General features: G+C 41.1%; 1 protein-coding gene across 17 annotated transcripts in view; it reads right to left on the bottom strand.

Annotated features, from left to right (window-relative positions):
- PTPRT (protein tyrosine phosphatase receptor type T) overlaps positions 1-27458 on the bottom strand; it is a 621336-nt gene that overhangs the window by 354399 nt on the left and 239479 nt on the right. For all 17 annotated transcript variants that reach the window (XM_081867470.1, XM_081867484.1, XM_081867480.1 and 14 more), the window contains exons 3-5: positions 7504-7775; positions 3794-3875; positions 161-276 (exon numbers count right to left, since the gene is read on the bottom strand). In XM_081867470.1, the coding sequence (XP_081723596.1) occupies positions 161-276; positions 3794-3875; positions 7504-7775 (470 nt within the window). The remainder of the gene's footprint in view (positions 1-160; positions 277-3793; positions 3876-7503; positions 7776-27458) is intronic.

The raw sequence follows: 27458 nt of genomic DNA, 5'->3' as shown, positions 1-27458 counted from the left end.
ATGCTCTGTCAAGGAATTCAGAGGAGTATCACTGAAAGTAACAGAGAAACCCTGGAAAGTATGGAGCTCTATTTGAGTTTTGTGGTCTTCAAAAATAGGAAGCTCTATTTGTGCTTTGGAGTGTCTGAAAAATAACACATAAAGTCTCATTCTACTTTACCTGTAGCCACAGTTTGTCATGTTGAGACCACTTTCCTCCAGCAATGCACTGGAACGTTGCATTCTGTCCAACATTAACCTCCACATTCTGGAGCCGCAGGAAGTGAGGAGCTTTTCCTAACAAAAATACAAAATATTATCTGGGTAGAGCTTCACAGTTCATATGTATGCTATGAGAACCAGCCATTCTTAACAAGGATGTCCGGTTTCCCACAGAACAAACTACTCATCATAGCAGTGTTGAGTTTGGGGTTTGTTTTAAATACTACAGTATGGCTTTCAGCTAACGGTATGAAAACAAAAGCATCAACCATCTCGGCACAGATAATGTGCTATAAATGACACTTCCACACCAAAAGGATTCAACATTCCCCAGTAATAAATTTCAGTTAATATACTATGGAAACAAATAGCAAATTTCTTCTGTGGAAGGATGTAAATATATAATACATATAACATAATATGTACGAAATCAATGAATATAGCATTCACAAGGAAAAGTAGGCAAAGGAAAACTGAGGCAAGAAATTTTTTACTAAGCGGCCTGGGTTCCTACTCACAGACAACTAACAACAGCAACTTGATATGGTCCAACTCTATTAAAATATTACCATTACCAAATTCCACCCAACTCAATGGGGCCTACATTCAAGTAAGCACACAGAGCATAGAGACTTTATATATGGGGTCCTCAATGTGGTCTCATGGACACCCTCAGATAACCCCACTGTGGTGCCCACCAAGGCCTGAGGCCTATCCCAATATTATATCTTTAAAGAGATTAATTGGAATTTTTGTTGTTTGAAGGGGTGCTGCCTTTTCTTTTTGCAGGAGTGTTCCTTGGTTTTTTGGATGTTTTATTTGTTTTGCGTTGCACGTAGGTTCTTTGCCTGGTTTTGGGGAGGAAAGGCCCTGAGCATCACCAATTTTCCTTCTGTAAAATGGCTATTTTGTGGAGAGGCACTACCAAGGTGGCAGCAGATCCAGCTCCCAAAGAGCATGACACAGCTGTTGCTGTGGCAGTAGCACTGGGCAATGAATTCCTTGGAGACAGGATCTGCTGTGCCTGTGGATCGTGACACCTGAGGCAGTCACCTCACCTTGCCTCATGAATCGACCAGTTCTGTAGCATTGCAATCAGATCATTGCTGCAGCACTGGCACAGGGAGGGTTTAACTTTTTCCTCTAAGCCCCTTTTCTGCCATTTGCTATAACGGGGGGAAACCCATAATGGGGAGCTCCAATCAGCCTCAGCCACCATGATTAATTAAAGATAAAGGGACCCCTGACAGTTAAGTCCAGTTGCAAACGATTCTGGGGTTGTAGCGTTCGTTTTGCTTTACAGACCAAGGCACCCGCCATTTGTCTGCTCCACAGACAGTTTTTCCGGCTCATGTGGCCAGCATGACTAAGCCGCTTCTGATGCAACGGAACACCAACACCAGAGCAGTGCACGGAAATGCTGTTTACCTTCCCGCCGGAGCGGTACCTATTTATCTACTTGCACTTTGATGTGCTTTTGAACTGCTTTGTTGGCAGGAGCTGGGACCGAGCTCACCCCACTGTGGGATTCGAACCGCCGACCTTTTGATTGGCAAGCCCAAGGCTCAGTGGTTTAGACCACAGTGCCACCCACATCCCTACCATGATCAATTATCATGGATAATAATGAGGAGTCTATCAACGTATGGAGGACCATAGCTTCGCAGGCTCTGTCACAATGAAAGGCCGGCTACAATTTGGTGAGCTGTATCACTTGGCCAGCAGAGTCAAAGAGAGTTATGCCATCCCTTTTAGCTGGCCGGTAGTTTATCCATGTCACAATTTATTGATGTACTAGCTGTTGGCTGAGACAGGGTCATTCATCTGTCACCTGCAATGGAAAAGCCTTGATATAAAACAATACTGCTTTTGCAGAATATTTACAGCAAACCGTTATGACAGCTGGTACTTTCCATTCCTTTTAGCTTTAGTGTATCAAAATGGGCCTTTTTTAATTGATGGCAATGCTACTGCTACTGAGTCCTCTACAGTTTTAAAAAGGAACGAAAGGAAGAAATGAATAAAGGAAAGGAAAGGAAAAATGGTTGATGACTTTGAGTTCAAACACAATCACATTATTATTATTATTATTATTATTAATAATAATAATAATAATACAGCACCCATCTGTCTGGGTTTCCCCAGCCACTCTGGGCTGCTCCCAACAGAATATTAAAAATACGATAAAACATCAAACATTAAAAACTTCCCTAAACAGGGCTGCCTTCAGAGGTCTTCTAAAAGTCAGATAGTTGTTTATTTCCTTGACATCTGATGGGAGGGTATTCCATAGGGCAGGAGCCACTATAGAGAAGGCCCTCTGCCTGGTTCCTGTAACCTCACTTCTTGCAGTGAGGAAACCGCCAGAAGGCCCTCTCAATAGTATAATACCAGATAGTCAAAAGGACAAAAAGTTTTTTAAGAGAATAATGAGTCAAACTAGTTCTCTTCTAGCTAGCAATGCTGGGGAAGTGAGTATTAAAAGAAACCACAACAGCACTTTGAGAGAACATAAATGCCTTATATATGCTGTCCCTAACAACATTGCTGGAATTGTCCTGTCCCTTCCTCAGTCAACTTTACACTTACGTATTTTAGCATTTAAAATTGTAGACTGTGTTGGGTGACTGGCAGAAAGCCAGGATATAAATGTAATAAACAGATAAATATAAAGCATGAACAGAAATTAGAAGGCACCTTTGGATCCCAAAATCTTCCATATTTATCCCTTTTAAGTTACACAAGTCTCTAAAAGAATATTACATAGTTTTTGCCTGTTGAAATTAGAAGGACTTAAATATGCTTCATTGTGACGGCACTGGCCCAAGTATAAAGCTTTCTATTGGCTTCTAGATACCAGGCAGGTACCATGAGCACAAAAATGGCCCTAGTGTTACCTCTGAATTAGTCCTGGATTTGGGGGAGTTTGCATCTGAATGTTATGAATTGGACATCTGTAACAACAAATGGATACAAATTCCTAATTGAGTGTTTCCATGGATAAAGCGGCTGGTACAAAATACAACAGCCGAGGGAATGTAGTGAAACAATCTTTTGACTTATTCTATGCTTCACAGTATGAATCGAGTGCTTTGAAAGGGATACATATTCTTTAAATTCTTTCATTGAGCCACTGAAAAGATTTACATTCCTTTAAAGAAAGTATACTCCAGGGCATTTCTTCCAGAGTGAATGTTGCACTAATTTGCTTAGTTGTGTGCACATGAAAGAACTTCCCCCACATCCCAAAATTCCCCCTTTAACTTACTTCTATATGATACCATCAGAACCCTGCAATTCTTCTCCTTCAATGGCCTGAATCAGAGCTAACAATCAGGGCTTTATATCTCCTTAATAACGGACTAGAATTTTGGCACTAGCTGCACATTTGTAGCAGTTCTGCCTGTTGCACAACTTGATAAATTATGTATTTATTCGGGGTTGATTGCTTCCACTCTGTAAGCATTCGGAAAGGATAAAAGAAGATGTTTCAGAACTGATTGAATTGGGCGAATTACTCCTCTTGATGCAAGGCCGAGTGTAACACATTACTACGGTTAGGAAGGAAAAGGGAGGGGGGGAGTATGCTTACTGCATGGATGGGCAAGAACTCTGACTTCATCCACAGCTATGTACCCAGGGTGTCCCTTCAACGAAACCGATTCAAATATCACCTGAAATACACAGGGGGAAAACAAGCTGCTTAAGTAAGCTGTCTGAAAGGATCTCTCGCCTATTCTTTCTCTCATGGCTGAAGCTGAAAACGTTCAGAATCCAGGGACAGAGATTCACAACTCAACATATTGATCGCTTTCATAAGTGAGCCAATTTAACCCTTCGAAGGTTTATTCATTAATTCGCAGGGAAGAAAAATACAAACATTGTCCTGTTCCAATATGTCTCCACTGAACATAATGTCGGAAAATATCTATCACACTTCTACTTGGAAGAAGCCTGGGGGGAGGCAGGGGAGGAACCGCACTGATTTGTTCTTAAGCATAAGCATGAAGCCAAGTTAAATGGGTTAAATCCTAATAAAAACAGACAAAACCAAGGATTTCAGTGCCAGAACTATGCCTAACAGTGCCTAACCATGTCTACTCATGAACAAGGCCTGTTGAATTCAATGGGGCTTACTCCCTGGGATAGGTTACAGTCTCTGTGTTATAAGAAACACACAAACAAAATGTCTGCCCTGTAAATTCTCCTCCTGTGTCATTAAAAATGCCAAAGCTCATAGTATAATTATGTTGAGTCATTAAATACTGCATACAACACTTAAGGAGGGAAACTTCACACTGGGCACACCTTTGGATAAACTACCTGAGCCATATTTGGGCATGCAGAACATGTCACTATCCATCTGTCCATAGGTTAGGTTGACAAAGTTAATTAGAGAAGATAAATAGTGCCATGACAGTTTTGCAGAAATATGGAGCTTGTTGGAATGATAAAGGGCAAGATCTGGTCAATCCATATTCGTTATTAGGAGATATATGAAATAGATCATAAATTTGACAATTTTACATTTTACATGTATGCAATGTATGTACATATGCAATGCATATTTATTATACTTATTCAGTATATTTATAGGTAACTGTAATATTTTAAAAATAATACTGAATTTATAAAGTTATCTGTAAGATATTAGTGTGTGTGTGTGTGTGTGTGTGTGTGTGTGTGTATGTATGTGTGTGTGTGTGTGTATGTCTGTGTTGGTACTCACTGGAACAGAGTACTATCTCCAATTTGATTTCAATAACAGCTCCCATCTAGCTGAACCCTAAATAGAGCACTAAGGAAGTATCACAGAAGGTGGCTTTGCTGTTGTTGAAACATGGGATATATCAAAATGGCAACCCCTTTGATGCTCAATGATGCTTCCCTGCCTTCTTCACCTTTTAGAGGCATTCAATTCATAGCAACAGAGGAATGTTTGCCAATTGACCTTGTGAAAAACTTCTTAAAAACATTAACATTTCCAAGTTAATTTATTTATAAATATTCTGTGTTTGGAATTAGACTTTTTTTAAAAATAATAATAATAATGAAGCCCTTTCAGTTTAAAATGAAACTGTGTCACCTTCCTCATTTATTTCATTTATAATCTTTCACTGTTCTGTCAAAATATAATTATGCTTAAAGGATTAATAATCAGAAATGAAATGAATGCATTTCTCATTTCTAATTCATATGCATATGCCTAATTAAAAAAAGCATTTGATGTAACACACAATATTTCTTTCCATTTAGGCAAGTTTTCAAAGATATTACTGCAAGTATTAAGTTGTTGCAAGTGATTTATGTAATCTGCAGCATTAGTCATTCTTTGGGACTTTGGGATGTCCCAACATAGCTGAGTCGTGACAATCTGGGACAATGTGAAAATTCATGGCAAAATTGAAACAACTAGAGAGAAGATGAAAAGAGTAGCCTAAGGTAAACCATATTAAGGGAATATGCTGACCATAGAAGAAAAACACTGAAATCTCATCTACCTAAAATGATTAAATATCCTCGGTGTCAGGGCTTACAAGTACTCAGTACTGCTAGCCAGACCTGATGCATATGTTACTTTTTGACACCTTAAAACAGGCTTCCTCAAACTTGGCCCTCCAGATGCTTTTGGCCTACAACTCCCATGATCCCTAGCTAGCAGGACCATTGGTCAGGGATGATGGGAATGGTAGTCTCAAAACATCTGGAGGGCCGAGTTTGAGGAAGCCTGCCTTAATGTAATTCTGCTCCTGGACAGCACTGGTGACTGGGCTTTTGGTGGATACTGGTGTTCATTCTGTGTGGAAAGGGTTAAATTCTTTTCTGTTTTAGATTACTTTTTTTCTTTTGATGAACACTTATATCATCTTGTTTTATAACTTTTTTTAAAAATGAATTTTGTATTTTATCACTGTAAATTGCTTTAGGATGCCTCTGGATGTTTGAAGTGATATATATATATATATATATATATATATAGATAGATAGATAGATAGATATAGATATATATATATATAATGAAACACAATAAATAGCAAGCCACATTTATTTCATGTGGAATACACAATGCATGTAATTTTCAATTAGTATTAACTACATTAGAGAAGACCTTTGGATTGAGCTGACCCATCAGGATATTAGATAGCAGCTCTCATTAGGTTAGTGCAGGCACCCCCAAACTTGGCCCTCCAGATGTTTTGGGACTACAACTCTCACCATCCCTAGCTAACAGGACTAGTGGTCAGGAATGATGGGAATTGTAGTCCCAAACATCTGGAGGGCCAAGTTTGGGGGTGCCTGGGTTAGTCCATGCATGCAATGTATCAGATGTGTGTATATTTAAGAAATGATATCCACACAGTGGATCATAGCTCCAGATACAGGAAGTAGAAGGGATGAAATCAAGGGGAGAGGAATTGTTGGATGAAGAAAGTCCTGCCTCTTATCCGTCTTTGCAGAGGACAACCTCTTTGCTGTTAAGTACATAACAGTGGTCAGCTATGTGTCAAACCAGATGTGATGTTAACTGCACAAATCCTATTAATGTTCAACTTATTTCATTGGCACAAATGGGAGCTCTAATGTAAACAGCTGCTTCAGAGATGCCATTTTTGTCAGGATCATGTCAGAGAAAGAGCTAAACACTCTCTCTCCATCTGCCCCCCACATCCTCAAGAATACTCAGTTTTGACTATGGCTACTATTTTCATGACATGTCTCTCCATGCACTTTCCATCAAGGCTTCTGTAAGTGTAGTTCTCCACATTCCCCATATAATTATCTGTATAGGGGCAAGGGGCTAAATTTGACCACTCCTACACCCGGGGTTTTCATGTGTCGATTGTACTCAGTATCCCTCAATGGTGAGAAAAATGTCACCTAAGTGTTTCTGCTGCAAAACAAACAAACAACAACAACAACACGACAAAACAGTTTGTTAAAGCTGAAATTTGTATTAGCAACAAACTTGTAAATGTGTTCCTATGTAAATTCAGGTGTCTGGTGAAGCAAGCAAACACCTGAATTACATTTCTAGCATTTATCTTAGTTTTTACAGAAATGCCAACACTCCTTGACTTGCATTGGGACAAATCCAAGAAAATACTATGGCTGCTCTCTGCTAAATCAGAGTGCGATTCTGAGTACTACTATCTGTTATTTAATGAGGGTCATATTGATAGTTATCTGTAGTATCTGGGGAAAGGGGAAGTGGTTATTATCACAGAATAGATAGGATATGATATGATGTAATCACAAAATATCTGACGCAACTTTTTAGGGATGGGGGAATCTCAAACACACCTGATAGAAGTGTGGCCAGAATGTGCTGATTGCAAGTTCTACCTTCACCCAGCCTTCTGTAACAATCCCAGACACATTCCAGATAGGGTTGCCTTGAGGTCCACCATTAACCTTGACATAAACGTTCAACGATCCAGGGCTGGAACGGTCTCGACTGGACAGGTAGTAATGGAAGTCAATACAGTGTGTGTCATTTTCCTTCAAGGTTGGTAGAAGCAAGTGAGCTTTTTGCCCAGATGCTCTCCCAGAGCTGTTCACCATCATGAAGGAGCCTGGAGATAAATGTGAAACAAAGAGAGGGACAATAGCAGAGAAAAAAAAGGTCAGTGGTTTCCTTCTCTTCCCTTGGAACAATAGTATGATGAAGAGCCAATAATTCTAAACAATCTGCCCAGCAGTCAGAAAACAAAACAGGTATTCATCTCAAAGAACTGAAAACCTATTATTTTATGCCAACACTTATCTGAAAAAGACAAGAAGACATCAAAATTACAGGAGCTGCAAATAAATTTGCACCCACTGCCTCCACCATCACTTAAAGAGGGTTATTTATTACTATTTTCAAATTTTCTACCCTGGATTTCAAATTGTCTGACAGTAAAATATCCACACCAAGCATGAAGTGCATACACATTGTACAAACCTCTTGCCAAGTGGCCAGGCTCTCCCAGTGGCATTTTCAAGCAGTATGAAGCTGACAGCCTTTATAACACATCTAAATTTATTGCTTTGTATTGTACCAATGTATTGTAATACATCACTGGAAAGGAGCAAGGCACAGTGGCACACAAAGGAGTGTGACTCCTCCACCGGACGGCAGCAATGAGCCGCTGTGCAGGTCATAGATTACTGTGGGGTTTCACCAGCTTAAAATACTGAGCAGGCCATGGATTACTGTGGGGTTTCACCAGCTTAAAATACTGAGCAGGCTATGGATTACTGTGGGGTTTCACCAGCTTAAAATACTGAGCAGGCCATGGATTACTATGGGGTTTCACCAGCTTAAGATGTAGAAAGGAGAGCCTTAGACCAAATGGAGCCACGTTGGAACAGCTACCTAGACACTCCCTCTGTTTGAATTCCTTATATTTTAATCACATTTGTAGCCCCTTTCACAACTCTGATGCACCATTTGAATGCATGACTTCTCTCTGTAATTAAGGATTATCAATTTGTGCATGTCCCTGCAATTTAGAATTGTCAATTTGTACATGTCTCTGATCTAATCACTCAAATGAACACAATTTTTGAGTGAGCATCAATGTTATTTTTGTTCCTTGTGAATTAAATAAAGAAAGGAAAGTTAAAGAAGCTGGTAAAATGCGGACTTGACTATGCTACCACTCAGTGGATTTGTAACTGGCTGACTGACCGAACCCAAAGGGTGCTCATCAATGGTTCCTCTTCATCCTGGAGAAGAGTGACTAGTGGGGTGCCACAGGGTTCTGTCTTGGGCCCGGTCTTATTCAACATCTTTATCAACGACTTGGATGATGGACTCAAGGGCATCCTGATCAAATTTGCAGATGACACCAAACTGGGAGGGGTGGCTAACACCCCAGAGGACAGGATCACACTTCAAAACGACCTTGACAGGTTAGAGAACTGGGCCAAAACAAACAAGATGAATTTTAATAGGGAGAAATGTAAAGTATTGCACTTGGGCAAAAAAAATGAGAGGCACAAATACAAGATGGGTGACACCTGGCTTGAGAGCAGTACATGTGAAAAGGATCTAGGAGTCTTGGTTGACCACAAACTTGACATGAGCCAACAGTGTGATGCGGCAGCTAAAAAAGCCAATGCAATTCTGGGCTGCATCAATAGGAGTATTGCATCTAGATCAAGGGAAGTAATAGTGCCACTGTATTCTGCTCTGGTCAGACCTCACCTCGAGTACTGTGTCCAGTTCTGGGCACCACAGTTCAAGAAGGACACTGACAAACTGGAACGTGTCCAGAGGAGGGCAGCCAAAATGGTCAAAGGCCTGGAAATGATGCCTTATGAGGAACGGCTAAGGGAGCTGGGCATGTTTAGCCAGGAGAAGAGGAAGTTAAGGGGTGATATGATAGTCATGTTCAAATATATAAAAGGACGTCACATAGAGGAGGGAGAAAGGTTGTTTTCTGCTGCTCCAGAGAAGCGGACACGGAGCAATGGATCCAAACTACAAGAAAAAAGATTCCACCTAAACATTAGGAAGAACTTCCTGACAGTAAGAGCTGTTCGACAGTGGAATTTGCTGCCAAGGAGTGTGGTGGAGTCTCCTTCTTTGGAGGTCTTTAAGCAGAGGCTTGACAACCATATGTCAGGAGTGCTCTGATGGTGTTTCCTGCTTGGCAGGGGGTTGGACTCGATGGCCCTTGTGGTCTCTTCCAACTCTATGATTCTATGATTCTATGATTAACACAACGCAGGCCACACAGGGAAGTGTTACTAGTTTTACGATCAAATATTAACTTTTAGTTCTGTTTGGTTTAAGCAAAAGAGTTAGAGACTGGATGCTGTAACAGCTGCTGAGACTCTGATCAACAAAAACTCAGTTCCAGTGTGTCATACAGATAGCACTGCTGTAGCACAGCAAGAAGGGAAATGATTCATACTGAAAAGTATTGCCATTTGTAAAGCAACCTTTTAAGAACAGCTATTTTAAGAACCTCAAAGCAAGAAAAGTCCACCAAATCCAATCCCTTGTCTTGACTTTTGTCTCTTCTTTGGGACAGTGTGTTCTCTAATGCGGTTTTTTAAAAGTCCATTATACTTATCGTGCAAGGTATTCCTGGATCCTGTAAAAAGCAGCCACCAGATTGGGATTTAGGTTTCACACCTCCCGGCAGTCAATAGGTAACATTGTAAGCGAGCAAAGAATAAAATAAAGAACAGGAAGCTGCCATCTTAGCTCCTTCCCGCTCCTTCCTTTTCCAGTTTTTCAATAACAAGCCAGAAAATGAGGAGATTCAGTATCAGAAGAGCATGTAAGATGGCTTTTAACAGGAGAGGTTGCCTTAAAAATTCACTGAGACACTCTGGTAGGAAAGGTAAAGAAGTATGACGGAGAATCTATCGGCAAAAAAGTGGTGAGGTGCCACAAAATAAACAGCTGCTGACAGCGTGAGTGGGCTCTGGTGGCAGCTTTTATGGGATCCAGAAATACCTTTCACAGTAAGTTTAACAGACTTTTCTGGAGACCCCATAAAAGCACTTGTGAATGGATGTCTGATGGTGCAAGAGAAGCCATTTACTGGGATATGAGCAAAGTCTGCCCCACAACGCCATTGGTAGGGCAAGTATCATTAGCCGTAGCATCTTTGACAACAGCATTAAAATGATAGCATGATGGGGTAGGATGGAGGACACAGTTGAAAGAATTGGTTATGTTTTTCTGGAGATAATGTAATTGTCTCCGCTTGAAGAAGAAGAAGAAGAGTTTGGATTTGATATCCCGCTTTATCACTACCTGAAGGAGTCTCAAAGTGGCTAACATTCTCCTTTCCCTTCCTCCCCCACAACAAACACTCTGTGAGGTGAGTGGGGCTGAGAGACTTCAAAGAAGTGTGACTAGGCCAAGGTCACCCAGCAGCTGCATGTGGAGGAGCGGGGAATCGAACCCGGTTCCCCAGATTACGAGTCTACCGCTCTTAACCACTACACCACACTGGCTTGAGTTGTTTGACGCCTCCTAGATGAATCAACTGGCAAAAAGGGAAGAGAAGGCCCTTCTTGTAGTTGATCATGAAGTTGTGATCCTAGAAGGCTGATAGGCTCACATAAAGATCTCCTCTTGTTTGATGCAGAGGCAATCAGTATGTTATCAAGGTAAAGAAAAGGCAATATACACTGAAGGTGGATGTGTGAAACAAGGGCTACCACTACCTTGGTGAATGCTCTCCAGGCTGAGACCAAACCGCATTGCTCTGTATTGCGTGCCCTGACCCTAGGTGACACCCAGGTGGAATAATGAGTCCTGACAATGTGTTATGGGATTAAAATTGACCACAACTTATTAAATTTTCAGATATGGAAGACCTTGGCTTAGGCATTGGGTGTTTATCCCTCCCAGTCCCCAGCCAGGGATCTGGGGCACATCAGGATTAATCAATCTGTCTGGGGTTTGGGCTGGCTCTGGAAGACGTATGTTTAAGCAGGGAGACTGCCCCCCCCCCATTTTGCTGCAACACAGAGTGAGAGCACTAACAACCTTTCAGCGTATGGCCAGTGACTCCCCTCAACACAACCCCTTTAACGGGGAACCCTGGGACTACCCAGGGGGTGTCACCACTTCACGCCCCCCCCCAAATTTAGGGAAGATAGACTAACGGATTCCACCCAAGGCCTGAAACTGCCAAAGTTGTGGCGTTTTGCTACGGGGAAGGCGAAACCTGCCAATGCAGGAAAATTCCTTCCCAGTCCTTCAACAGCAACCATCAATGACTGTAGCAACGCCCACATACCTGTAAAGAAGCTGTTAACCTGCAATAAATGTCCTAAGCTAAGGGAGGGTAGGGCGGGAGAAGCTCTGGAGCCGACTGAGGACTCCCAGGTAGGTTACACCCTCTATTGTGCCAGGTGGGCAGTCCCATCCCTTATCTGGTCAACTTCCTGGCTACGCCTCCCCAGCTGCAATCGGTTCTCAGAGCTGATGCCAGAATGAGGGGAGTTCATGGGACCACCTGATCTAGCTCTGAGATGATCTGTATATAACTCCCCTAGAGATGGGGCAGGAGAGGCTGGTAAGCTGGGAAGATTTGCCTAACAGAGTTGAAAGTGGCATGTGCTGCTCCTGAACCATGGTGGGGAAGGCTGGAGTCAAATCTTGGGTAGATGGAGAACTACATGTAATATTGTCTATTGCATTTACGGGCTGTAATTTTGCTGCTGCAATTCGCTCCTGGCAGGAGAGTGTGCATTTCTTCTGTGCCTTTCCATTTAAGCGCAGGAAAAGAAGCTGTTTGAACAATAGCCGATCATTAGGTGATTGTTAGCAAAAACACGGGAAACTGTCTAACCTCCCACTGAGAGCTAATGACTAGAGGTTTGAAAAGCTTTACCTATACTGAGCAAAAAGCTGGAGGGGGGGGGGAATCCAGAGGCTACTATGGATGAAGTCAGCAATGTAATGGACAATATAGAGTCTAGGGCGACTGTAGAGAAGGAAACCAACAAATGAATAGGTCTCAAGAAATCAGCGTGAAAACACCGGAGTGGGGGAAGGAGTGCTGAGAATAACTAAAAATGAGGCTAAACACACAAAGAAATTCCACAAAAGGTAAAAGAAACAAGGAAATAACCAGTTTGGAAGGACAACACCAGGAGTCTCATGAACAAATGACCACTTTCTGCGAGGCAAAGTAAAAAAAAACTGAAGGAAGGAAAGTGTTGGGATGAGCTGCGACAGAAGCTTCTGGTTTAAATTCTTCATTTTATTTTTTTGCAAGCTTGCAATGTGCCTATTGACTGTCAGGGGGTGCCACACCTAAGTCCCAATCTGGCTACAGTTTTTACTGGGTGTCCAGAATCAGGTGGGGATCATAATTCTATTCCAATAAAACTTTATCTGAGACATGGGCCAGGGGCAGACTTGGATCTTTCAGATTTCAGCGGCACCCTATGCAAAGCATAAATTTGGTGCCCCCTCATTTCTTGCCTTCTACTCAATTCACTAAGTCATAGTTGCAATGCCCTGCAGTGCCCGCCAGACTCAGCACCCAGTGCAATGGAACCAATCGCACTGCCCTAAATCCAACTCTGCACTGGCCGCATTCAGACATTACACTAAATGACCTTGCAGGTTGTGCATTCCCTCTCCTTCTCTAGCAGAGACGCAAGGAGAATCTCAGAAGCTTTCACTTCTGTTTTTGCTTAACCATCCACAGCTTGTTGTGTTGTCCAAACTGGCAAACTGATGGATGTTCGTTATGGTTTGTTTCGGGGAAAAGGGGAAAAACCCATTTGAAATTGTTGGTTTGTTTATGTCTCGCTAAACTTAAAGTTTAAAGTAGTGGCCGCTATGTTCTGTTCCAAGCTCTGTTGTCTGATTGCCTCCCTTTTGTTCTCACGCTTTGTCTGCCATTATCCACCTTGGATGGATCTACACACAGGAAAAAACCCACTATAAATAAGTCAGAAATTAAAACATTATGATAAAGGAAAAGAAAAACTTATGTAAAAGTTCTATAGAAATGTTTTGTGCTCTCTGGTGCCATCTGGTGTTGCATGCTTATAACACATTCAAATCGCTGTACAGTGGTACCTTGGGTTACAGCCACTTCAGGTTACAGACTCTGCTAACCCAGAAATAGTACCTCGGGTTAAGAATTTTGCTTCAGGATGAGAACAGAAATCGTGCAGTGGCAGCACGGCAGCAGCGGGAGGCCCCATTAGCTAAAGTGCTACCTCAGGTTAAGAACAGTTTCAGGTTAAGAACAGACCTCCAGAACGAATTAAGTTCTTAACCTAAGGTACCACTGTATTGACAAATGTAGCTGAGTCTCTTATCTGTCTATAGCTGCTAATGCTGGCAATCATAGACAGGAATTCTGTACCAACCTGACTGGCTTCCACCCTGAATTGAAAGGAAAGAAGGGTAGGAGGGTATCCTATCCTCTAAGGCCCCAAGCAATTGAATTTGGGGACATATAAAAGCCAATCTCCTCTACATCCTAACTGAATCAGATCAACACCCTGCTACTTATTAACCGATCAATTCCAAGGACGTTAAATCACCTTGTGATGCTCCACCTAGCATCATCTAGCACGTATTCTCCTCTTGTTAAAGAAAATAGCCTTGGCAGCAGCATTATTATTATTATTATTATTATTATTATTATTATTATTATTGTTATTATTACTATTATTATTATTATTATTTTAGCTGCCCTTCACCCTAAGGTTTCAGGGTGGTTTACAATATTAAAAACAGAGTAAGCAATGGGTAGCTGGTGGTGAGGGGGCAACAGTGTACTGAATAAATACCGTAGGTACTATACAGGTTCAAAACTGTACTATACAGGTTCAAAACCATATTTATTCTTCGTGCTCCTGAGTGCTCTAATATGCTTCATTAGTTTCTTCATAAGGGTTGTATTCCACAGTCCATCCCACCATGCTGCTAGAGTTACATTTGTAGCTGTTTTCCAACCCATACGCACAGTTGACCTTCTCTCTTAGTCTCTCTCTCATACAAACACACAAACACACACACAAAATACAACTATGGGAATCCACAGAAGCATATTTTGAGAAAGGCATTTAAAATTCTCCCTTTCATGGCTGCAGCGATGTGACAAAAAACACTCCTCTCTAGCAATAAAAATAATGAGAACTGTTGGTTTAATTCTCTTTAAAAGATCTGCTTTGTGGATGTGTGCACACATGCCTTGAGGAAAACTAGCAAAAGTAATAAGAGATTGGGAGAGGGGGGCAGAGAAAGAGAAGAAAGAATATCTATTTCAGCAGTCAGGCATAGTAATTTTTAATCAAATGCAGCCCTCTTGACATTCTCAGTTCCGATGCAGCTGCCAAGTCATGCTACAAACGTTATCTCTCTGCTGGCCCCCATGCAGTTCATAGAAGATTGAATCTGGGAAAGCTTGCCTCACTAGTAACCTATTGAAGTTAGGGTCCCCCACCCCTCACTTTTTCTTTTGTATGCCATGTTGCAGCAGTGTGACAGACACCCAGATGAGCCGGATAAACATTCTGATCATTTCTGATCAATGAGCAGCCATATGTAGTAGGCTTAGAGGAGGAGACACTGGCAGCATTTGCCCAAATAAGCTTTTCCACTGCTTTGCAATTACACACAACAGAAATGTGTGTGACTCTCCCTGTTTTAAAATGGATCATGCCAAATATAGACACAATGGGCAGCAGAAATGGAGATGAGAGAGAATGAGTGTGCATACTTGCATACAAAGAGAACACTCTGGGTGTGGAGGAAAAGCATGTGAAGTCTTGCTTGATCTCCTAACAATCAACACCGCATCCTTTAGACAAGAGAAAATATGCAGATTCTCAAGAGAAGAGCCCAGCTAAATGGAATAGCATGAATGAGCTTACCACATCATATAGATGCTTGGCCAAAGTCCAAATCACATATTCCAGGACCTGGGGAGCAGTTTTACAGCAAGCAAAGTACTCTGGGAGCAGTCTGCATTCATCTATGAAAAACTAATCTGGAGCAGACACCATCTTAAGAAAAATCTTTATCTGTACTTATTTTAGCCTTTGGGAACTTTTAAATCCCCCAAATTACTATTTTATATGCTTTTATACTATATTTTTACTAGTTTTATACTGTCTTTTTATTTTAATGATTTTCTTTACTGTTTTTATGTTGAACGGTAGTTTTAGATTTTTAAAAATATTACATTATTAGCTAATGCTTTAAGTAACTATGCTCTGAATCCAAATCCCAAAGTTAAAATATCCTACAAGATGATTTAAGATCCAGTGAAAATAACTTCTGTTTCTAGCAGATAGGGTTGTGCTCTTGGGGTTCCGAGTTAAATATTCAGGCCTGAATTTTGCCATTTATGATATCTTGGGTTCTTTCAGAGGAAGGGATATAAATTTAATCTCTCAGTCAATCAATAAATCAACACCCTAAATACCTAAGATACCAAGCTGTGGAAAATTAGCAAGTCCCCAGTACAAATATCACCAATGCCATTTAGCCACTTGCCACTTACGATGAAGGATGTTAATCATGTTGAGACGCAGGCGGTGCTGTGGTCTAAACCACTGAGCCTCTTGGGCTTGCTGATCAGAAGGTCGGTGGTTCAAATCCCTGCAACGGAGTGAGCTCCCGTTGCTCTGTCCCAGCTCCTGCCAACCTAGCAGTTTGAAAGCACACCAGGAGCAAGGAGATAAATAGGTACCCCTGTGGTGGGAAGGTAAATGGCATTTCCGTGCACTCTGGTTAATCGAATCGAATGGTGGAATTAGCACTCCTAGAAGTACCACATAATTCCTGTTCTGCATTTATAAGAACTCAATCATTCAGTGTGGCAGCATCTATGCTTTGAAACACCCTGCCTATTGATATCAAGAAGGCACTGTATGAGACAAGGGTGGTGTGTGTGTGTGTGTGTAATTTAGAATAGTGTTTTTATTGTACTGTGTTATGAAAAAGCTTCAATAAAAATGACAATATCAAGCAAGTGCCTTCACTGTACTCTTTTTGGCATCTGCTAAAAACATTCTGGTTTAGACTATCCTACCCAGATGCTTAGAAATGCTGAGGGAATTTTAATCTGTTTTGGTACTTTAACTTTTGTGTGTTTTATAGTATTGTTGTAAATTTTTCTCGATTTGAGGGTTGGCTTTGAGGGTTGTTGGGTTTTTTTTTTACAACCAAGCAATGTATACTTTTTAGGAAAATGAAATGAAGAAAAATGAAATGAAATGAAATGCTGAATCATTTCCATGAGGATTTTTTTAAATGTGAATTCCAGCAGAAATGTGGAGAACTGAATTTAAGATTCAACCCTCCACCACCACCTAAAATATGGAGGACAATAGTACAGTGGATGCTCGGGTTGCGAATGTGATCCATGCGGGAAGCACGTTCGCAACCTGCAGTGTTCGCAACCCGCAGCACCGCGTCTGCGCATGCACGGGTCACGATTTTGCACTTTTGTGCATGTGCAACAGCCGAAACCCAGAAGTAACCTGTTCTGGTACTTCTGGGTTCAGCGCGGTGCGCAACCCAAAATTGCGCAACCTAAAGTGTCTGTAACCTGAGGTATGACTGTACCGATCTAATATACCATCCTTTGTCCTCTACTGAGGCAAGCAAGAAACATTGCCATGGTTTAAGAACACATTCCAATCAGACAAGAGGATGCAGCCTGGGTAGAGGGACTTGGGAGAAGTCACATGGGCCATGTACAGAGACTTGGAGCACTACATTCATACACCCTTGAAACTGGCCTGGATCTAGCCCACTACTAAGAACATAAAGAAGGATCAGGCAGCGGTGTAGCTAGCCGCTTGGGTGCCTAGTGCAGGGGCGTGTCCTGCAGCCGGGGGCAGGGCAATCCATCTGTGGGGACGAAGCAAGCTGTCGATGGGGGAGGGGTGATCCACCCATGGGAGCAGGGTGAGCCTCTCCAACGCTTGGAGCCTCTCTGCCACCTCCCCCTCAGCTGTGGGGCAGCTGAGGGAGAGGAAGTAGGCAGACACAAGTCCCACATTGCCGTTTCAGGCTGTGTGGAATCTGCAGGCGCCTAAGCCAACACATCACTCCTAAAAGGTTTTGTGAGCCCATTTAAAAATAACAAGCTCATTTTGTCATCCCCCCAGTGATGACCCCCAATGACCCATGTAGTTCAGCATGCTGTTCTCACAGTGGCGACCCAGATGCCTGTGAGAAACCCACAAGCAAGACTCAAGCACAAAAGTGCACTCCCCTCCTGTGGTTTCCAGCAACTGATATTCCAAAGGATTATAGCCTCTGACCATGGACACAGACCAGCGCCATCATGTTGCATGCTGATTATGCATGAAGGATTATTTCAGAAGTTGTGAACATGCATAAGTGACAGAGTTAGTGTAGGGAACCCATTCCCATTCCCAAATGCATTCATATAATATGGCCATATTGTTGAATGCGACTGGTTGGCAAACATGCCTTTAAAGTTGCAGCCATAGAAGAAAACTTTGGCCAAACTTGAATGGTTATATTATAAACAATCATTTTGCTGCTATTAAGAATCACCTGAACTTCTTTCTATCTGAATGAAGAAAGGAACCAGAGAATAACATCAAATATTATTTCTCTTCATATTTCCAGCACTGCTCGTTTTCTGGAACACTGCCAACCTTATATCTGTGTTTTATCATTTTCCTCCCTAAATTAAACATTCATCCATCCATATTGCCATTTGCTATTTTCATCTTCAAATTTGCAAACATGTCAGGGTTACAGACAATATAATCCTACAGATGAGGAAAGGAGATATTTTGCATGCTGTGAAAGGCCAGGGTTTTTGTACTTATTAATGTAGACACAGGGGCACATGGTCTTTCAAGCAAGTTGATATCAAGTCTGCCTGATTTATGTGGTTTGATCAACAGGTTAGCTTAATTAATATTTGTTGCTCCCAGTTTCACCAAGATTTTTAAAATATATAATTTTAATATATGCTTAGATCATCAGAATTAAGAAAAACATGAATTCTTTTAAATATATATACTAAAAAAAAATGAAGCTTAAACTGGTCCTTGCATTGCTACAGTTATTGAATATATCACTAAAATTGGGGGATTAAACCACGAAGTGCTCCCTAGATGCTCATAAATTTCATTTCCCCCCCTCCCTGATGCATAATGATGCCTTGATAAGCCTCCTATTATTGATGCATCTGCAACATATATCCTCTTTTCAGAGCCAAAATCGTACTTGGTAGCAGATGGTGCCTATTGTGTTTACACATCAGCACTTTATGATTGCATTTTCTCATGTCTACAGTAAAAAAGAAAGCCATAATTGAGTTTTTAATGGCTTTGCACATTGTTCATTAAGATTACATGACTGTGTTCCTGCAGATGACAGCTGAAGAAATGAGCCACCAAGAAGGACCCCAGTTGAGGCTGCTTCCGTATCACCTTTCAGCTGCCACACTGCTTAAAAGCTAAATCATTATAGACACCAGAGTACCAAATGCACATTTAACAGGATGCAGGTGAAATGACTCTGGCACAAACCTAACTTCCAGCACCTAAAAACTATTGTGATATTATTATTATTAATTTATTTATATCCCACCCATCTGGCTGGGTTTCCCCAGCCACTCTGGGTGGCTTCCAAGAAAATATTAAAATACAGTCATACCTCATGCTGCATCTGCTTCAGGTTATGTCTTTTCAAGTTGTGCCCCACGGCAACCTGGAAGTATTGGAACCGTTACTACTGGGTTTCGCTGCTCGCACATGCGCAGAAGGGCTAAATTGAACTGTATGCATGCGCAGACATACCTCCAGGATGGATTACATCCGCAACTCAAGGTTCCACTGTAGAGTAATTCTTCAAATATTAAAAGCTTCCCTAAACAGAGCTGCCTTCAGATGTCTTCTAAAAGTCAGACAGTTGTTACTTTCTTTGACATCTGATGGGAGGGCGTTCCACAGGGCGGGCGCCACTACCGAGAAGGCTCTCTGCCTGGTTCCCTGTAACTTCGCTTCTCGCAGTGAGGGAACTGCCAGAAGGCCCTCAAAGTTGGACCTCAGTGTCCGGGAAGAACTATGGGGTGGAGATGCTCCTTCAGGTATACTGGGCTGAGGCCATTTAGGGCTTTAAAGGTCAGCACCAACACTTTGAATTGAGCTCGTATCACTTAGGGAAGTGGGGAACCTCAGGAATAGGGGCCAAACACAGCCCCCCAGGTCTCTCTGTCTCTGGCCCTCAAAATGCGCCCCAGACCACACTCTGTCTTCTCAGGTCACACACCTCACTGATTCTGCTTGGAGCACAAGTGTTTTTGCCTGGCTGAAATGTGTCCTTGAACTACCAATAATGCCTCTTGCTTGTCTAGATGGATGATATAGAGGTAGGTGGGTGCAGAAAGTATCCTACAGTACAAAAGTTACTGCTCCATTTACTTTTGCCTCTGTCCCACCCACTACTAGTATGTGCCCCTTGCAAGGTGGTCAGAAGGGAATGCATCCCCTGGGCTGAAAAAAGAATCCCCCTAATGTTGAATTACAAGGGGGTGGGACCATTTTAAGGAGTAATTTCAAACTTTGGTGTGCTTGAAGGCACCTCCCCTTTGCTCCGTAAAGAAGCTAATCAATAGACTTGTGTCAGAAAAAAAACATGGATACTATTCTCAAATGATAAAAACCAAACAAACCTCAACACACAAATCTACTTACTGAAGGGCCTACACAATTTATCATCCAAACAGGAACACTGCATTGGCAATGCTTTGTGATAAAACAGAGGACAAAGAGAACCTGTTCATTTCATTTTTTATTAGAAATATAATAAAGAAGAAATGAAAGGATTGCTCAACTGGAAACAGCAATAAATTACATTAACAAAAATGTTCTTTCAACAGTGCAGTTAATTTGGGATGATGATGGCAATGCCAAAAAGCCTTCTTTGGCAATTCTTAAATGATGGCGTCAGAAGAATTCACCAAGGTATTTTCAATGGGTAATGGTCATTGAGTGCCAGAATACAGAAATATAAGAGCAGACCAATTACAACAGGTCAAACTATGGAACCTATAATGAGAGTCAAGTTGATAGAAATTTGTTGTCCAAAGAATATTTGACATTAAGCATTGCTTCCAACTTCTACTCTTGTTCTGACTTGGCTTCAAAATAGACACCATTAACATGAGGGCAGAAGAGAGCCTCCTGGACTAGGGGATCCTCCAAATGATCTATTTAACATTTGTCATGATTTCCTTGCACAAAGCTTACAGATATATCCAGTCCTTATTGAGCTATCTGATTTGTTTGCAGGGATGTTATATGACAATAAGCATTTGTGCTGATTTGCTTACAGGCTGTTAAGGCATCTTCCTGTTAAATCATTTAGTTCCACACTTTTCAACACATTTCCCCATCACTTTCCTAACTGCAAAACATCTGTTTATTTCATGTTGTGCTTTAATCTACTTCCACTGGCCATACTGGTTCACATGGTACATTTTGGGTCCACAAAACTACTGGGGAAAGTATAGTAAATGGAACTGTAACAACTCGGTTCACACCAGTTCTGTATGCAGATAACCCAATACCTATTTCCTTTCTTCCACGCAGCCAGATTGGAGGGGGTCTACTGTTCCTGCCTGTTGGATTAGGATAGGAATTACTAAAGCAAGACAACTCCAGTAAGCAGTTTTACCTTTCCCCAAGCAGGGTAAGAACAAAAGAAAAGCCCCACTGTATCAGACCAGAGCCCCATCTTGTCTAGCATCCCGCTCTCAAATTGGCCAACTAGGTGCCTATGAAAAGTCTGCAAGCATGAGCTGAGTGCAGCTGAACTCTCTCCCCCCCTTGATTCCGAGCAACAAATACATCAACTGATATGCTGCTTAATCTTTTTTGTGACTGAATAATGTGTGGCTTAATGCATCCGCAATGTTCCAACAGTTGATGTTTCTACCCTCAACAGGTGTAATCATTGACAACCTTTAGAGAAGAGAGAGGTTTTAATTACAAACATAAACATAACAACACAGCTTTGAAACAATGGAATTTCCCATTAAAATATATGGATGCCTCCATGACCCCAGTATTTGAGGTAATGGATTTAGCAATGTAGCAAACAAGCAAATAAAAATGAAGAGGAAGAATCGAGCATCTCAAGAAGGCAATTGTTCCATCAGGGAAAGCATTTCGGCCTGCCAGATGGATTGATCCTTTCTTTCCTTCCCCTGCACACTGCTCTGGGATCTCTTTCGACCCCCTGTTCCCTAGCCAATCACAAGAGGTGCATGAGGGAGGGGAGGAGCCCCACTGCACAACTAAAATATACCAAAACACATGAATCAAAATAATGGTGGTGGTGATGCCAGACAAGAGGTCAGCATAGAAAACTTATCTCTAGTACCCAGAGTCACCAGTATCTGTTACAACTGCTTCAAGTTCTATGAGATTTTGGGGCACATGGGCTGAAATGTTGCCCTTCTGATACATCTTTGCAAACTCTTCCTAAAGGACAGGGTCAAGATGTGTCAGTGTGCAAACTTTGAACTGAGGAAAACAGAGATGTGTTCATATTTATTTGACTTACTCAAACGGTTGCAATCTTGCTCTACTGCACTGAGTTAAACGTTTATATACATTTATATACAGCTTATATACATTCTCAGGGTTACCAGAGAAATCCACCTCCACTTCCACTGGGCTGGAAAGGTTAGATTAAGCAGAGGGTGTTCTCCCTCCCCTTCCCCAGTTTTCCTGGCTAAACTGACTTCCCTTTGACCCTGACTTCCCCCTTTCACTGAGCAAATGTGCAGGTGGACAGACAAGCAATGGGTGGGCTGCCCACCCATGGTAGCCTGTGGTAAGCCCAGAAATAAGGTGTTCCAAGGGCAGGGAAGGCTGAGTCAGCCCTGGATCCTGGAACTGATGCAGTTATTATGTAAGGACCAGGAAAGACCATCCTGCTGCCCAACTCTCCACCATGGCCATTGTGAGAATCAGAGCTGCAATGCAAGAGTATCCATAAATCCGGCTGATGGGAAGGAGTTTAGATTATGCCCTCGGTCCTAATTTTGTTTGTTATTCGGCTGAAAGACCTCTAAATATGCATAGCGCTCATTTAAAAAGTTTCACAATACTGGGTTTTTATTTTTATTTTAACGCTTACAGGTCCAAAACCATGCATGGTAAAGAACACTATTGATTGCGTTCAAAAACATTTCAGGAGCCCTCAGGGGTAGCACCAGCCGAGCGAACAGTAGACCTCTTTTTAAAAAGAACACTGAATCATTTCACAAGGCAATCACAAAATTGCTTGACTTCGTAGCAGTTTGCACACTCAAAAGCATCCTTTTAAAAATGTGCAGCTTCACAGACTGCTGTTCTTCAGGTCCCTTAGAAGGTTTGAACTAAGGAATTCAGGCTTACCCCACAGCTTCATAATTGCAACCCACACATGGTCTTTGGAGATGCCCCTGATTGAGCAACAGCTGATTGCAGGCATTTTCAATGGCTTTGCAAGCCTGGTCACTGGTCAATCACAGGTATTATCAAGCTAGATGCTGGTTTTAAAAGGCCTCTGACAGCTAAATAATAGCATTGTTAAATCATCAGCATCTTTCGCTGGCTTCCAGCCAACTGATAATTTGAGACAGAATGAAAGAATGGATGTCTTCTGGTAGGGGGGAGGTCTGCCTGCACAGTAGGAAAAAGCAAACTAAAAGTGGGCAGATGTAACATCAGAGCAAGTTTGTCCACTGGCAAATAAGATGAAGGCACACACCTGAAAAACAGTAATAATACTGTACACAACATACTGGAAGTATTTTGTAAGAGTGACACAACAGAGGACAAGAGCAAAGGTGTTAGAATTTAAAATGGAGACTGTACAGGGAATGGTTGAATTTCCACCTATCGGAGATGGGGAGGAAGAAGTAACAGGGCACGAATTAGCATTGAAATACTTAAAAGCTAGATAATACCTTCTTCTTCCTCTTCAACCCATGTGAAGAGAAATCCCCCCAAAAACATGGGTGGAAGAGGTCTGCAGCGTAATGGCACAAATGATCACAATGGTGATGGAAAAGCATGCTTTTAAAAAATCTGGTAAGCAAGCTGTCCAGAAAGGTTTAGGACAGTGGTTCTCGACCTTTTTTCTCTGGGCCACACTTTCAGAATATTTGTTTGCACTGCACCAAATTTTTATTGACAAGAAATACATTGGAAAACAGAAAGAAAACCCCTAGGTGTGCTTGATTTATAACATAGAACACAACTGCCTTGTGATCATGGGACATCCAAAAGTATAATACAATGCAATGCATAAGAACATGAATAATTCCCAAAATATAATTATAAACGAGACCTACAGCACTCTGTTCAAATGGTGATATTGGATCAGAACTAGGATTATCCTAAAAATAAAAAAGTACTAGGATTATTCTCAGTATCACTTGATGCTCTTGCTCTCATTTTGAAAAGTTATCTACCCATATTTTGCAAATAATTTTTAAATATACTTTACTACACTGAAATGTCAGATGTTTCTGCAATAGTCCTTGAATCTTCCCACCACACTTGCCATTCTCTCCTGCCACACCCTTTGAGAACCACTGGCTCAGTTTAATAAACTACATAGATGGACTTTTACTTCTTTTCCATGATTCAGTATGATACCATTTTTTGTGATAAAAGTATAATTTGCAAGAAATATTCTCAGCTCAGTTTTCCTTGGATGAGGGGATCTGTGCAAAAATCTGTGCACAGCAATAAGAAACCATGACAGATTCTGGAGGATTCCTTCAGTTTGCAACAGTTTGTATTTTGAGGGGTGAAAAATCTGAACTTTTTGTTGTTGTTGAAAGAACAGGGACTCCCCCCGCCCCCATGGCACTTAGCTCTTCTCCCTCACCCTTCAAAATACAAACAGTTGCAAAAGTTCTAATGATGGGAAAACATATCTTCAAACCATGTCACCACTGCACATAAAAATCAACATTATTGTTTTCATTTATATTAAAATCAGTCTTCTAATTGTGCAGCAATGAAACTACAAATATATTTAATTTTAGGTAACAGGTGCATAATTTCACCGGCTACATTCTGGAATTGGAACTTCCAAACAGAATTAAACCAGGTGTAATCCCAGAAGTATTACAAAATGGAACTGGTCCATTTCCTCTTTCCTAATTTTATGGCTGTTAAGTTTGCTGGGGCTGAGGTTCTTAAAAGAGAACATAAAACCGTAATTTTCAAGCAATTATATATTTTGTTATCTTGAACCTATTTATTGCACACAGAAAGTTACAGTAAACTACGCAATGGAAGGATAGGAAAAGGTCTTAAGCAATAATGAGGTGCAAAGAAATTCATTGAACTGGTGATAATTTCTGCTGCTTCCTCAGTGTATTCTGAGCCATATTTTAAGTATATTCCAACTCAAACAATCTGTAAATCAAAAGTAATTTGACAGATGTATCAATTTATTCCACTAACACTTATCGCACAGAGTTTGGTAATCTTCCCTCCCCAGCCCCCACATTCTCATGCACACAAACTGAGAACAAGTTCCTTGCACAGTATAGGCTTAATCAGTAATTAATTTCTACTTTTCTCATTATGTTAGAAAATCTCTGTTATTTACTAGATAATTAAGTTTTACTAATGTTTTTTGTCAAGCCGCATTTGGAGAAAAATCAGAATTCAATTAAAATGCAAAAAAGGAGCTCTTTAATATTGTTTCCATCATGAAATAAAATTAACTTGAATTAGCTGGATAGACAAATAAGGCAGCAAATTGAAAGTGGATCTACATCTAAAGTCATTCTGCTAATCCAAATTTACAGAGCAATAATGAAGATACAAGCTCTTCTGCTCAAATGAAAAGAGAGTATTGGCATGTGGGATGAAGGCAGGAGAACGATACCAGCCAGGTTTGATACTGGTATGGCACAGCTGCATATTCCTGCATTGCAGGGGGTTGGACTAGATGATTCTCAGGGTCCCTTCCAACTTTGTGATTCTATGATTCCCTCTCTCACTCAACAGGTTATGCTGGGGGCAACCAGTTGTCCCACTTGCTTCTTGGATATATAACACCTGGATGTAAGAGGCAGTTGTTGAGCATACCCAATATTTATTGGATCTCTTGCCAACAGTCCTTCTTCCAACGTTTGTGTGCCATGAGATGCTCAACTATTCACACAAAACACATGCTATCCTATGAAGCAGTATCTTGGAAGGACCAAAAGTTACAAGCCACCAGAACCTTCTATAGAATAAGCAACAAACATCATCACAAAACAAACCCTACTTTCACAGTTACTTCTTATGAAATTAGTCATGCAGGGCCACCATCACATAGCTGGAATTGTGAGGTATGCAGTTGACAAAGCATACGAAATGACGAAGCAATGCAAGGTTAAAATTAAGCCTATGTTCATATGGATGAAGTGAGCTCAGTAATTAAGACAATTTAGGAAAGTGGCTGTGCATTTTCATGAGGTAGAACTCCACATTGTTATTTTGGATCCTAGTACAACTGCATCTTCTTTACTTAAAGGTACAGAAACTTACCTTTTGCATACCATTCCAGTTTGGAAGACAACTTCTACTATTTCTCCCCTGCTTTTTTCCTTTTAATTTTTAGCTACACAGGTCTTTGCTTTTGGCAAAACAGAAACACATAAAGTGAGTGTATCACTGCAGCCTTAATTGCAAATGTTTTCATTTGAAAAATATGACTAGGTTATTGCACATTTTCTTCCATTTGATGGATGATGGTTAATTACAGAGAAGTCACCTCCCTTTTTTCAGAAATGAAAATCACATATATCTTCAAAAATTATACCTCTTATACAAATCCAGTGAGGTGTAGTTGTCACATGCTGTGTTTTCCAGAAGAAAGAAAGAAAATATACATATGCTCACAAGCATTTTGTGTTGCAATGCCCATAATCCAGCAAATAAACAGTAGTTTTATCCCTCAATCATGTTTTTGATGGATATTATAGAAATAAACTCCCTAACAATGAATCTTCATTCATTCATTCATTCATTCATTTTGCAAAGAAGTAGCCAGAGTATTAGTTATTGTTTGGTGTTTTATTGTAATCTCATCTAATAAGGTATTGTAACGGGCAGGTTACAATAACAAACAAGCACACGCACAAACACCAACAGTAAGCCACTTTTAGTGCATAATTTGCCTAGAGGGACAGCTTGAAACCTTGGATTTGAATTTAGGGATAAGCTCACCCCAAATTTTAATTGGGTAAATTAGGTGGTAAGCCCAATGCATTACTCAATTTGAGCCAAGTCTGCTTGAGGGGGCCTTTTGAAAGCTTACTGTGTCATTCTGAATATATGTACAAATTTGACATGTTTCCATAGATCTATGCTACTTCACATTGCCAATTCTCATGGAAGTAGTAATGTTTCAAAATGTTTTAGAATCATAGAGAATCATGACTCCTGAGGGTCACCAAGCCAACCACCTGCAATTCAGGAATCTCAACTAAAGTATCCGTGACATATGGCCATCCAGCCACTGCTTAAAAACCTCCAATGGAGGATAGCCCACAACCTTCCAGGCAGGGGGTCCATTGCACTGTCAAAAAACCTCATTCAGAAGGTGGTGGACTTTCCTTCATTGGAGGTTTTTAAGTAGAGGTTGAATGGCCAACCTGTCAGCCAGCATTTGTTGTACTTCCATGTACTAAAGCCTTGTGATTTAGGTAGCCTTGTTTTCTGCTGGTCCTCTCAGATTCTCCCTCCCATTAATCCCATCAGAACAT

The sequence above is a fragment of the Podarcis erhardii genome, assembly GCF_964252035.2.
Source record: "Podarcis erhardii genome assembly, chromosome: 6".
Lineage (NCBI taxonomy): Eukaryota > Metazoa > Chordata > Lepidosauria > Squamata > Lacertidae > Podarcis > Podarcis erhardii.
This window is presented reverse-complemented; position numbering and strand designations above follow the sequence as displayed.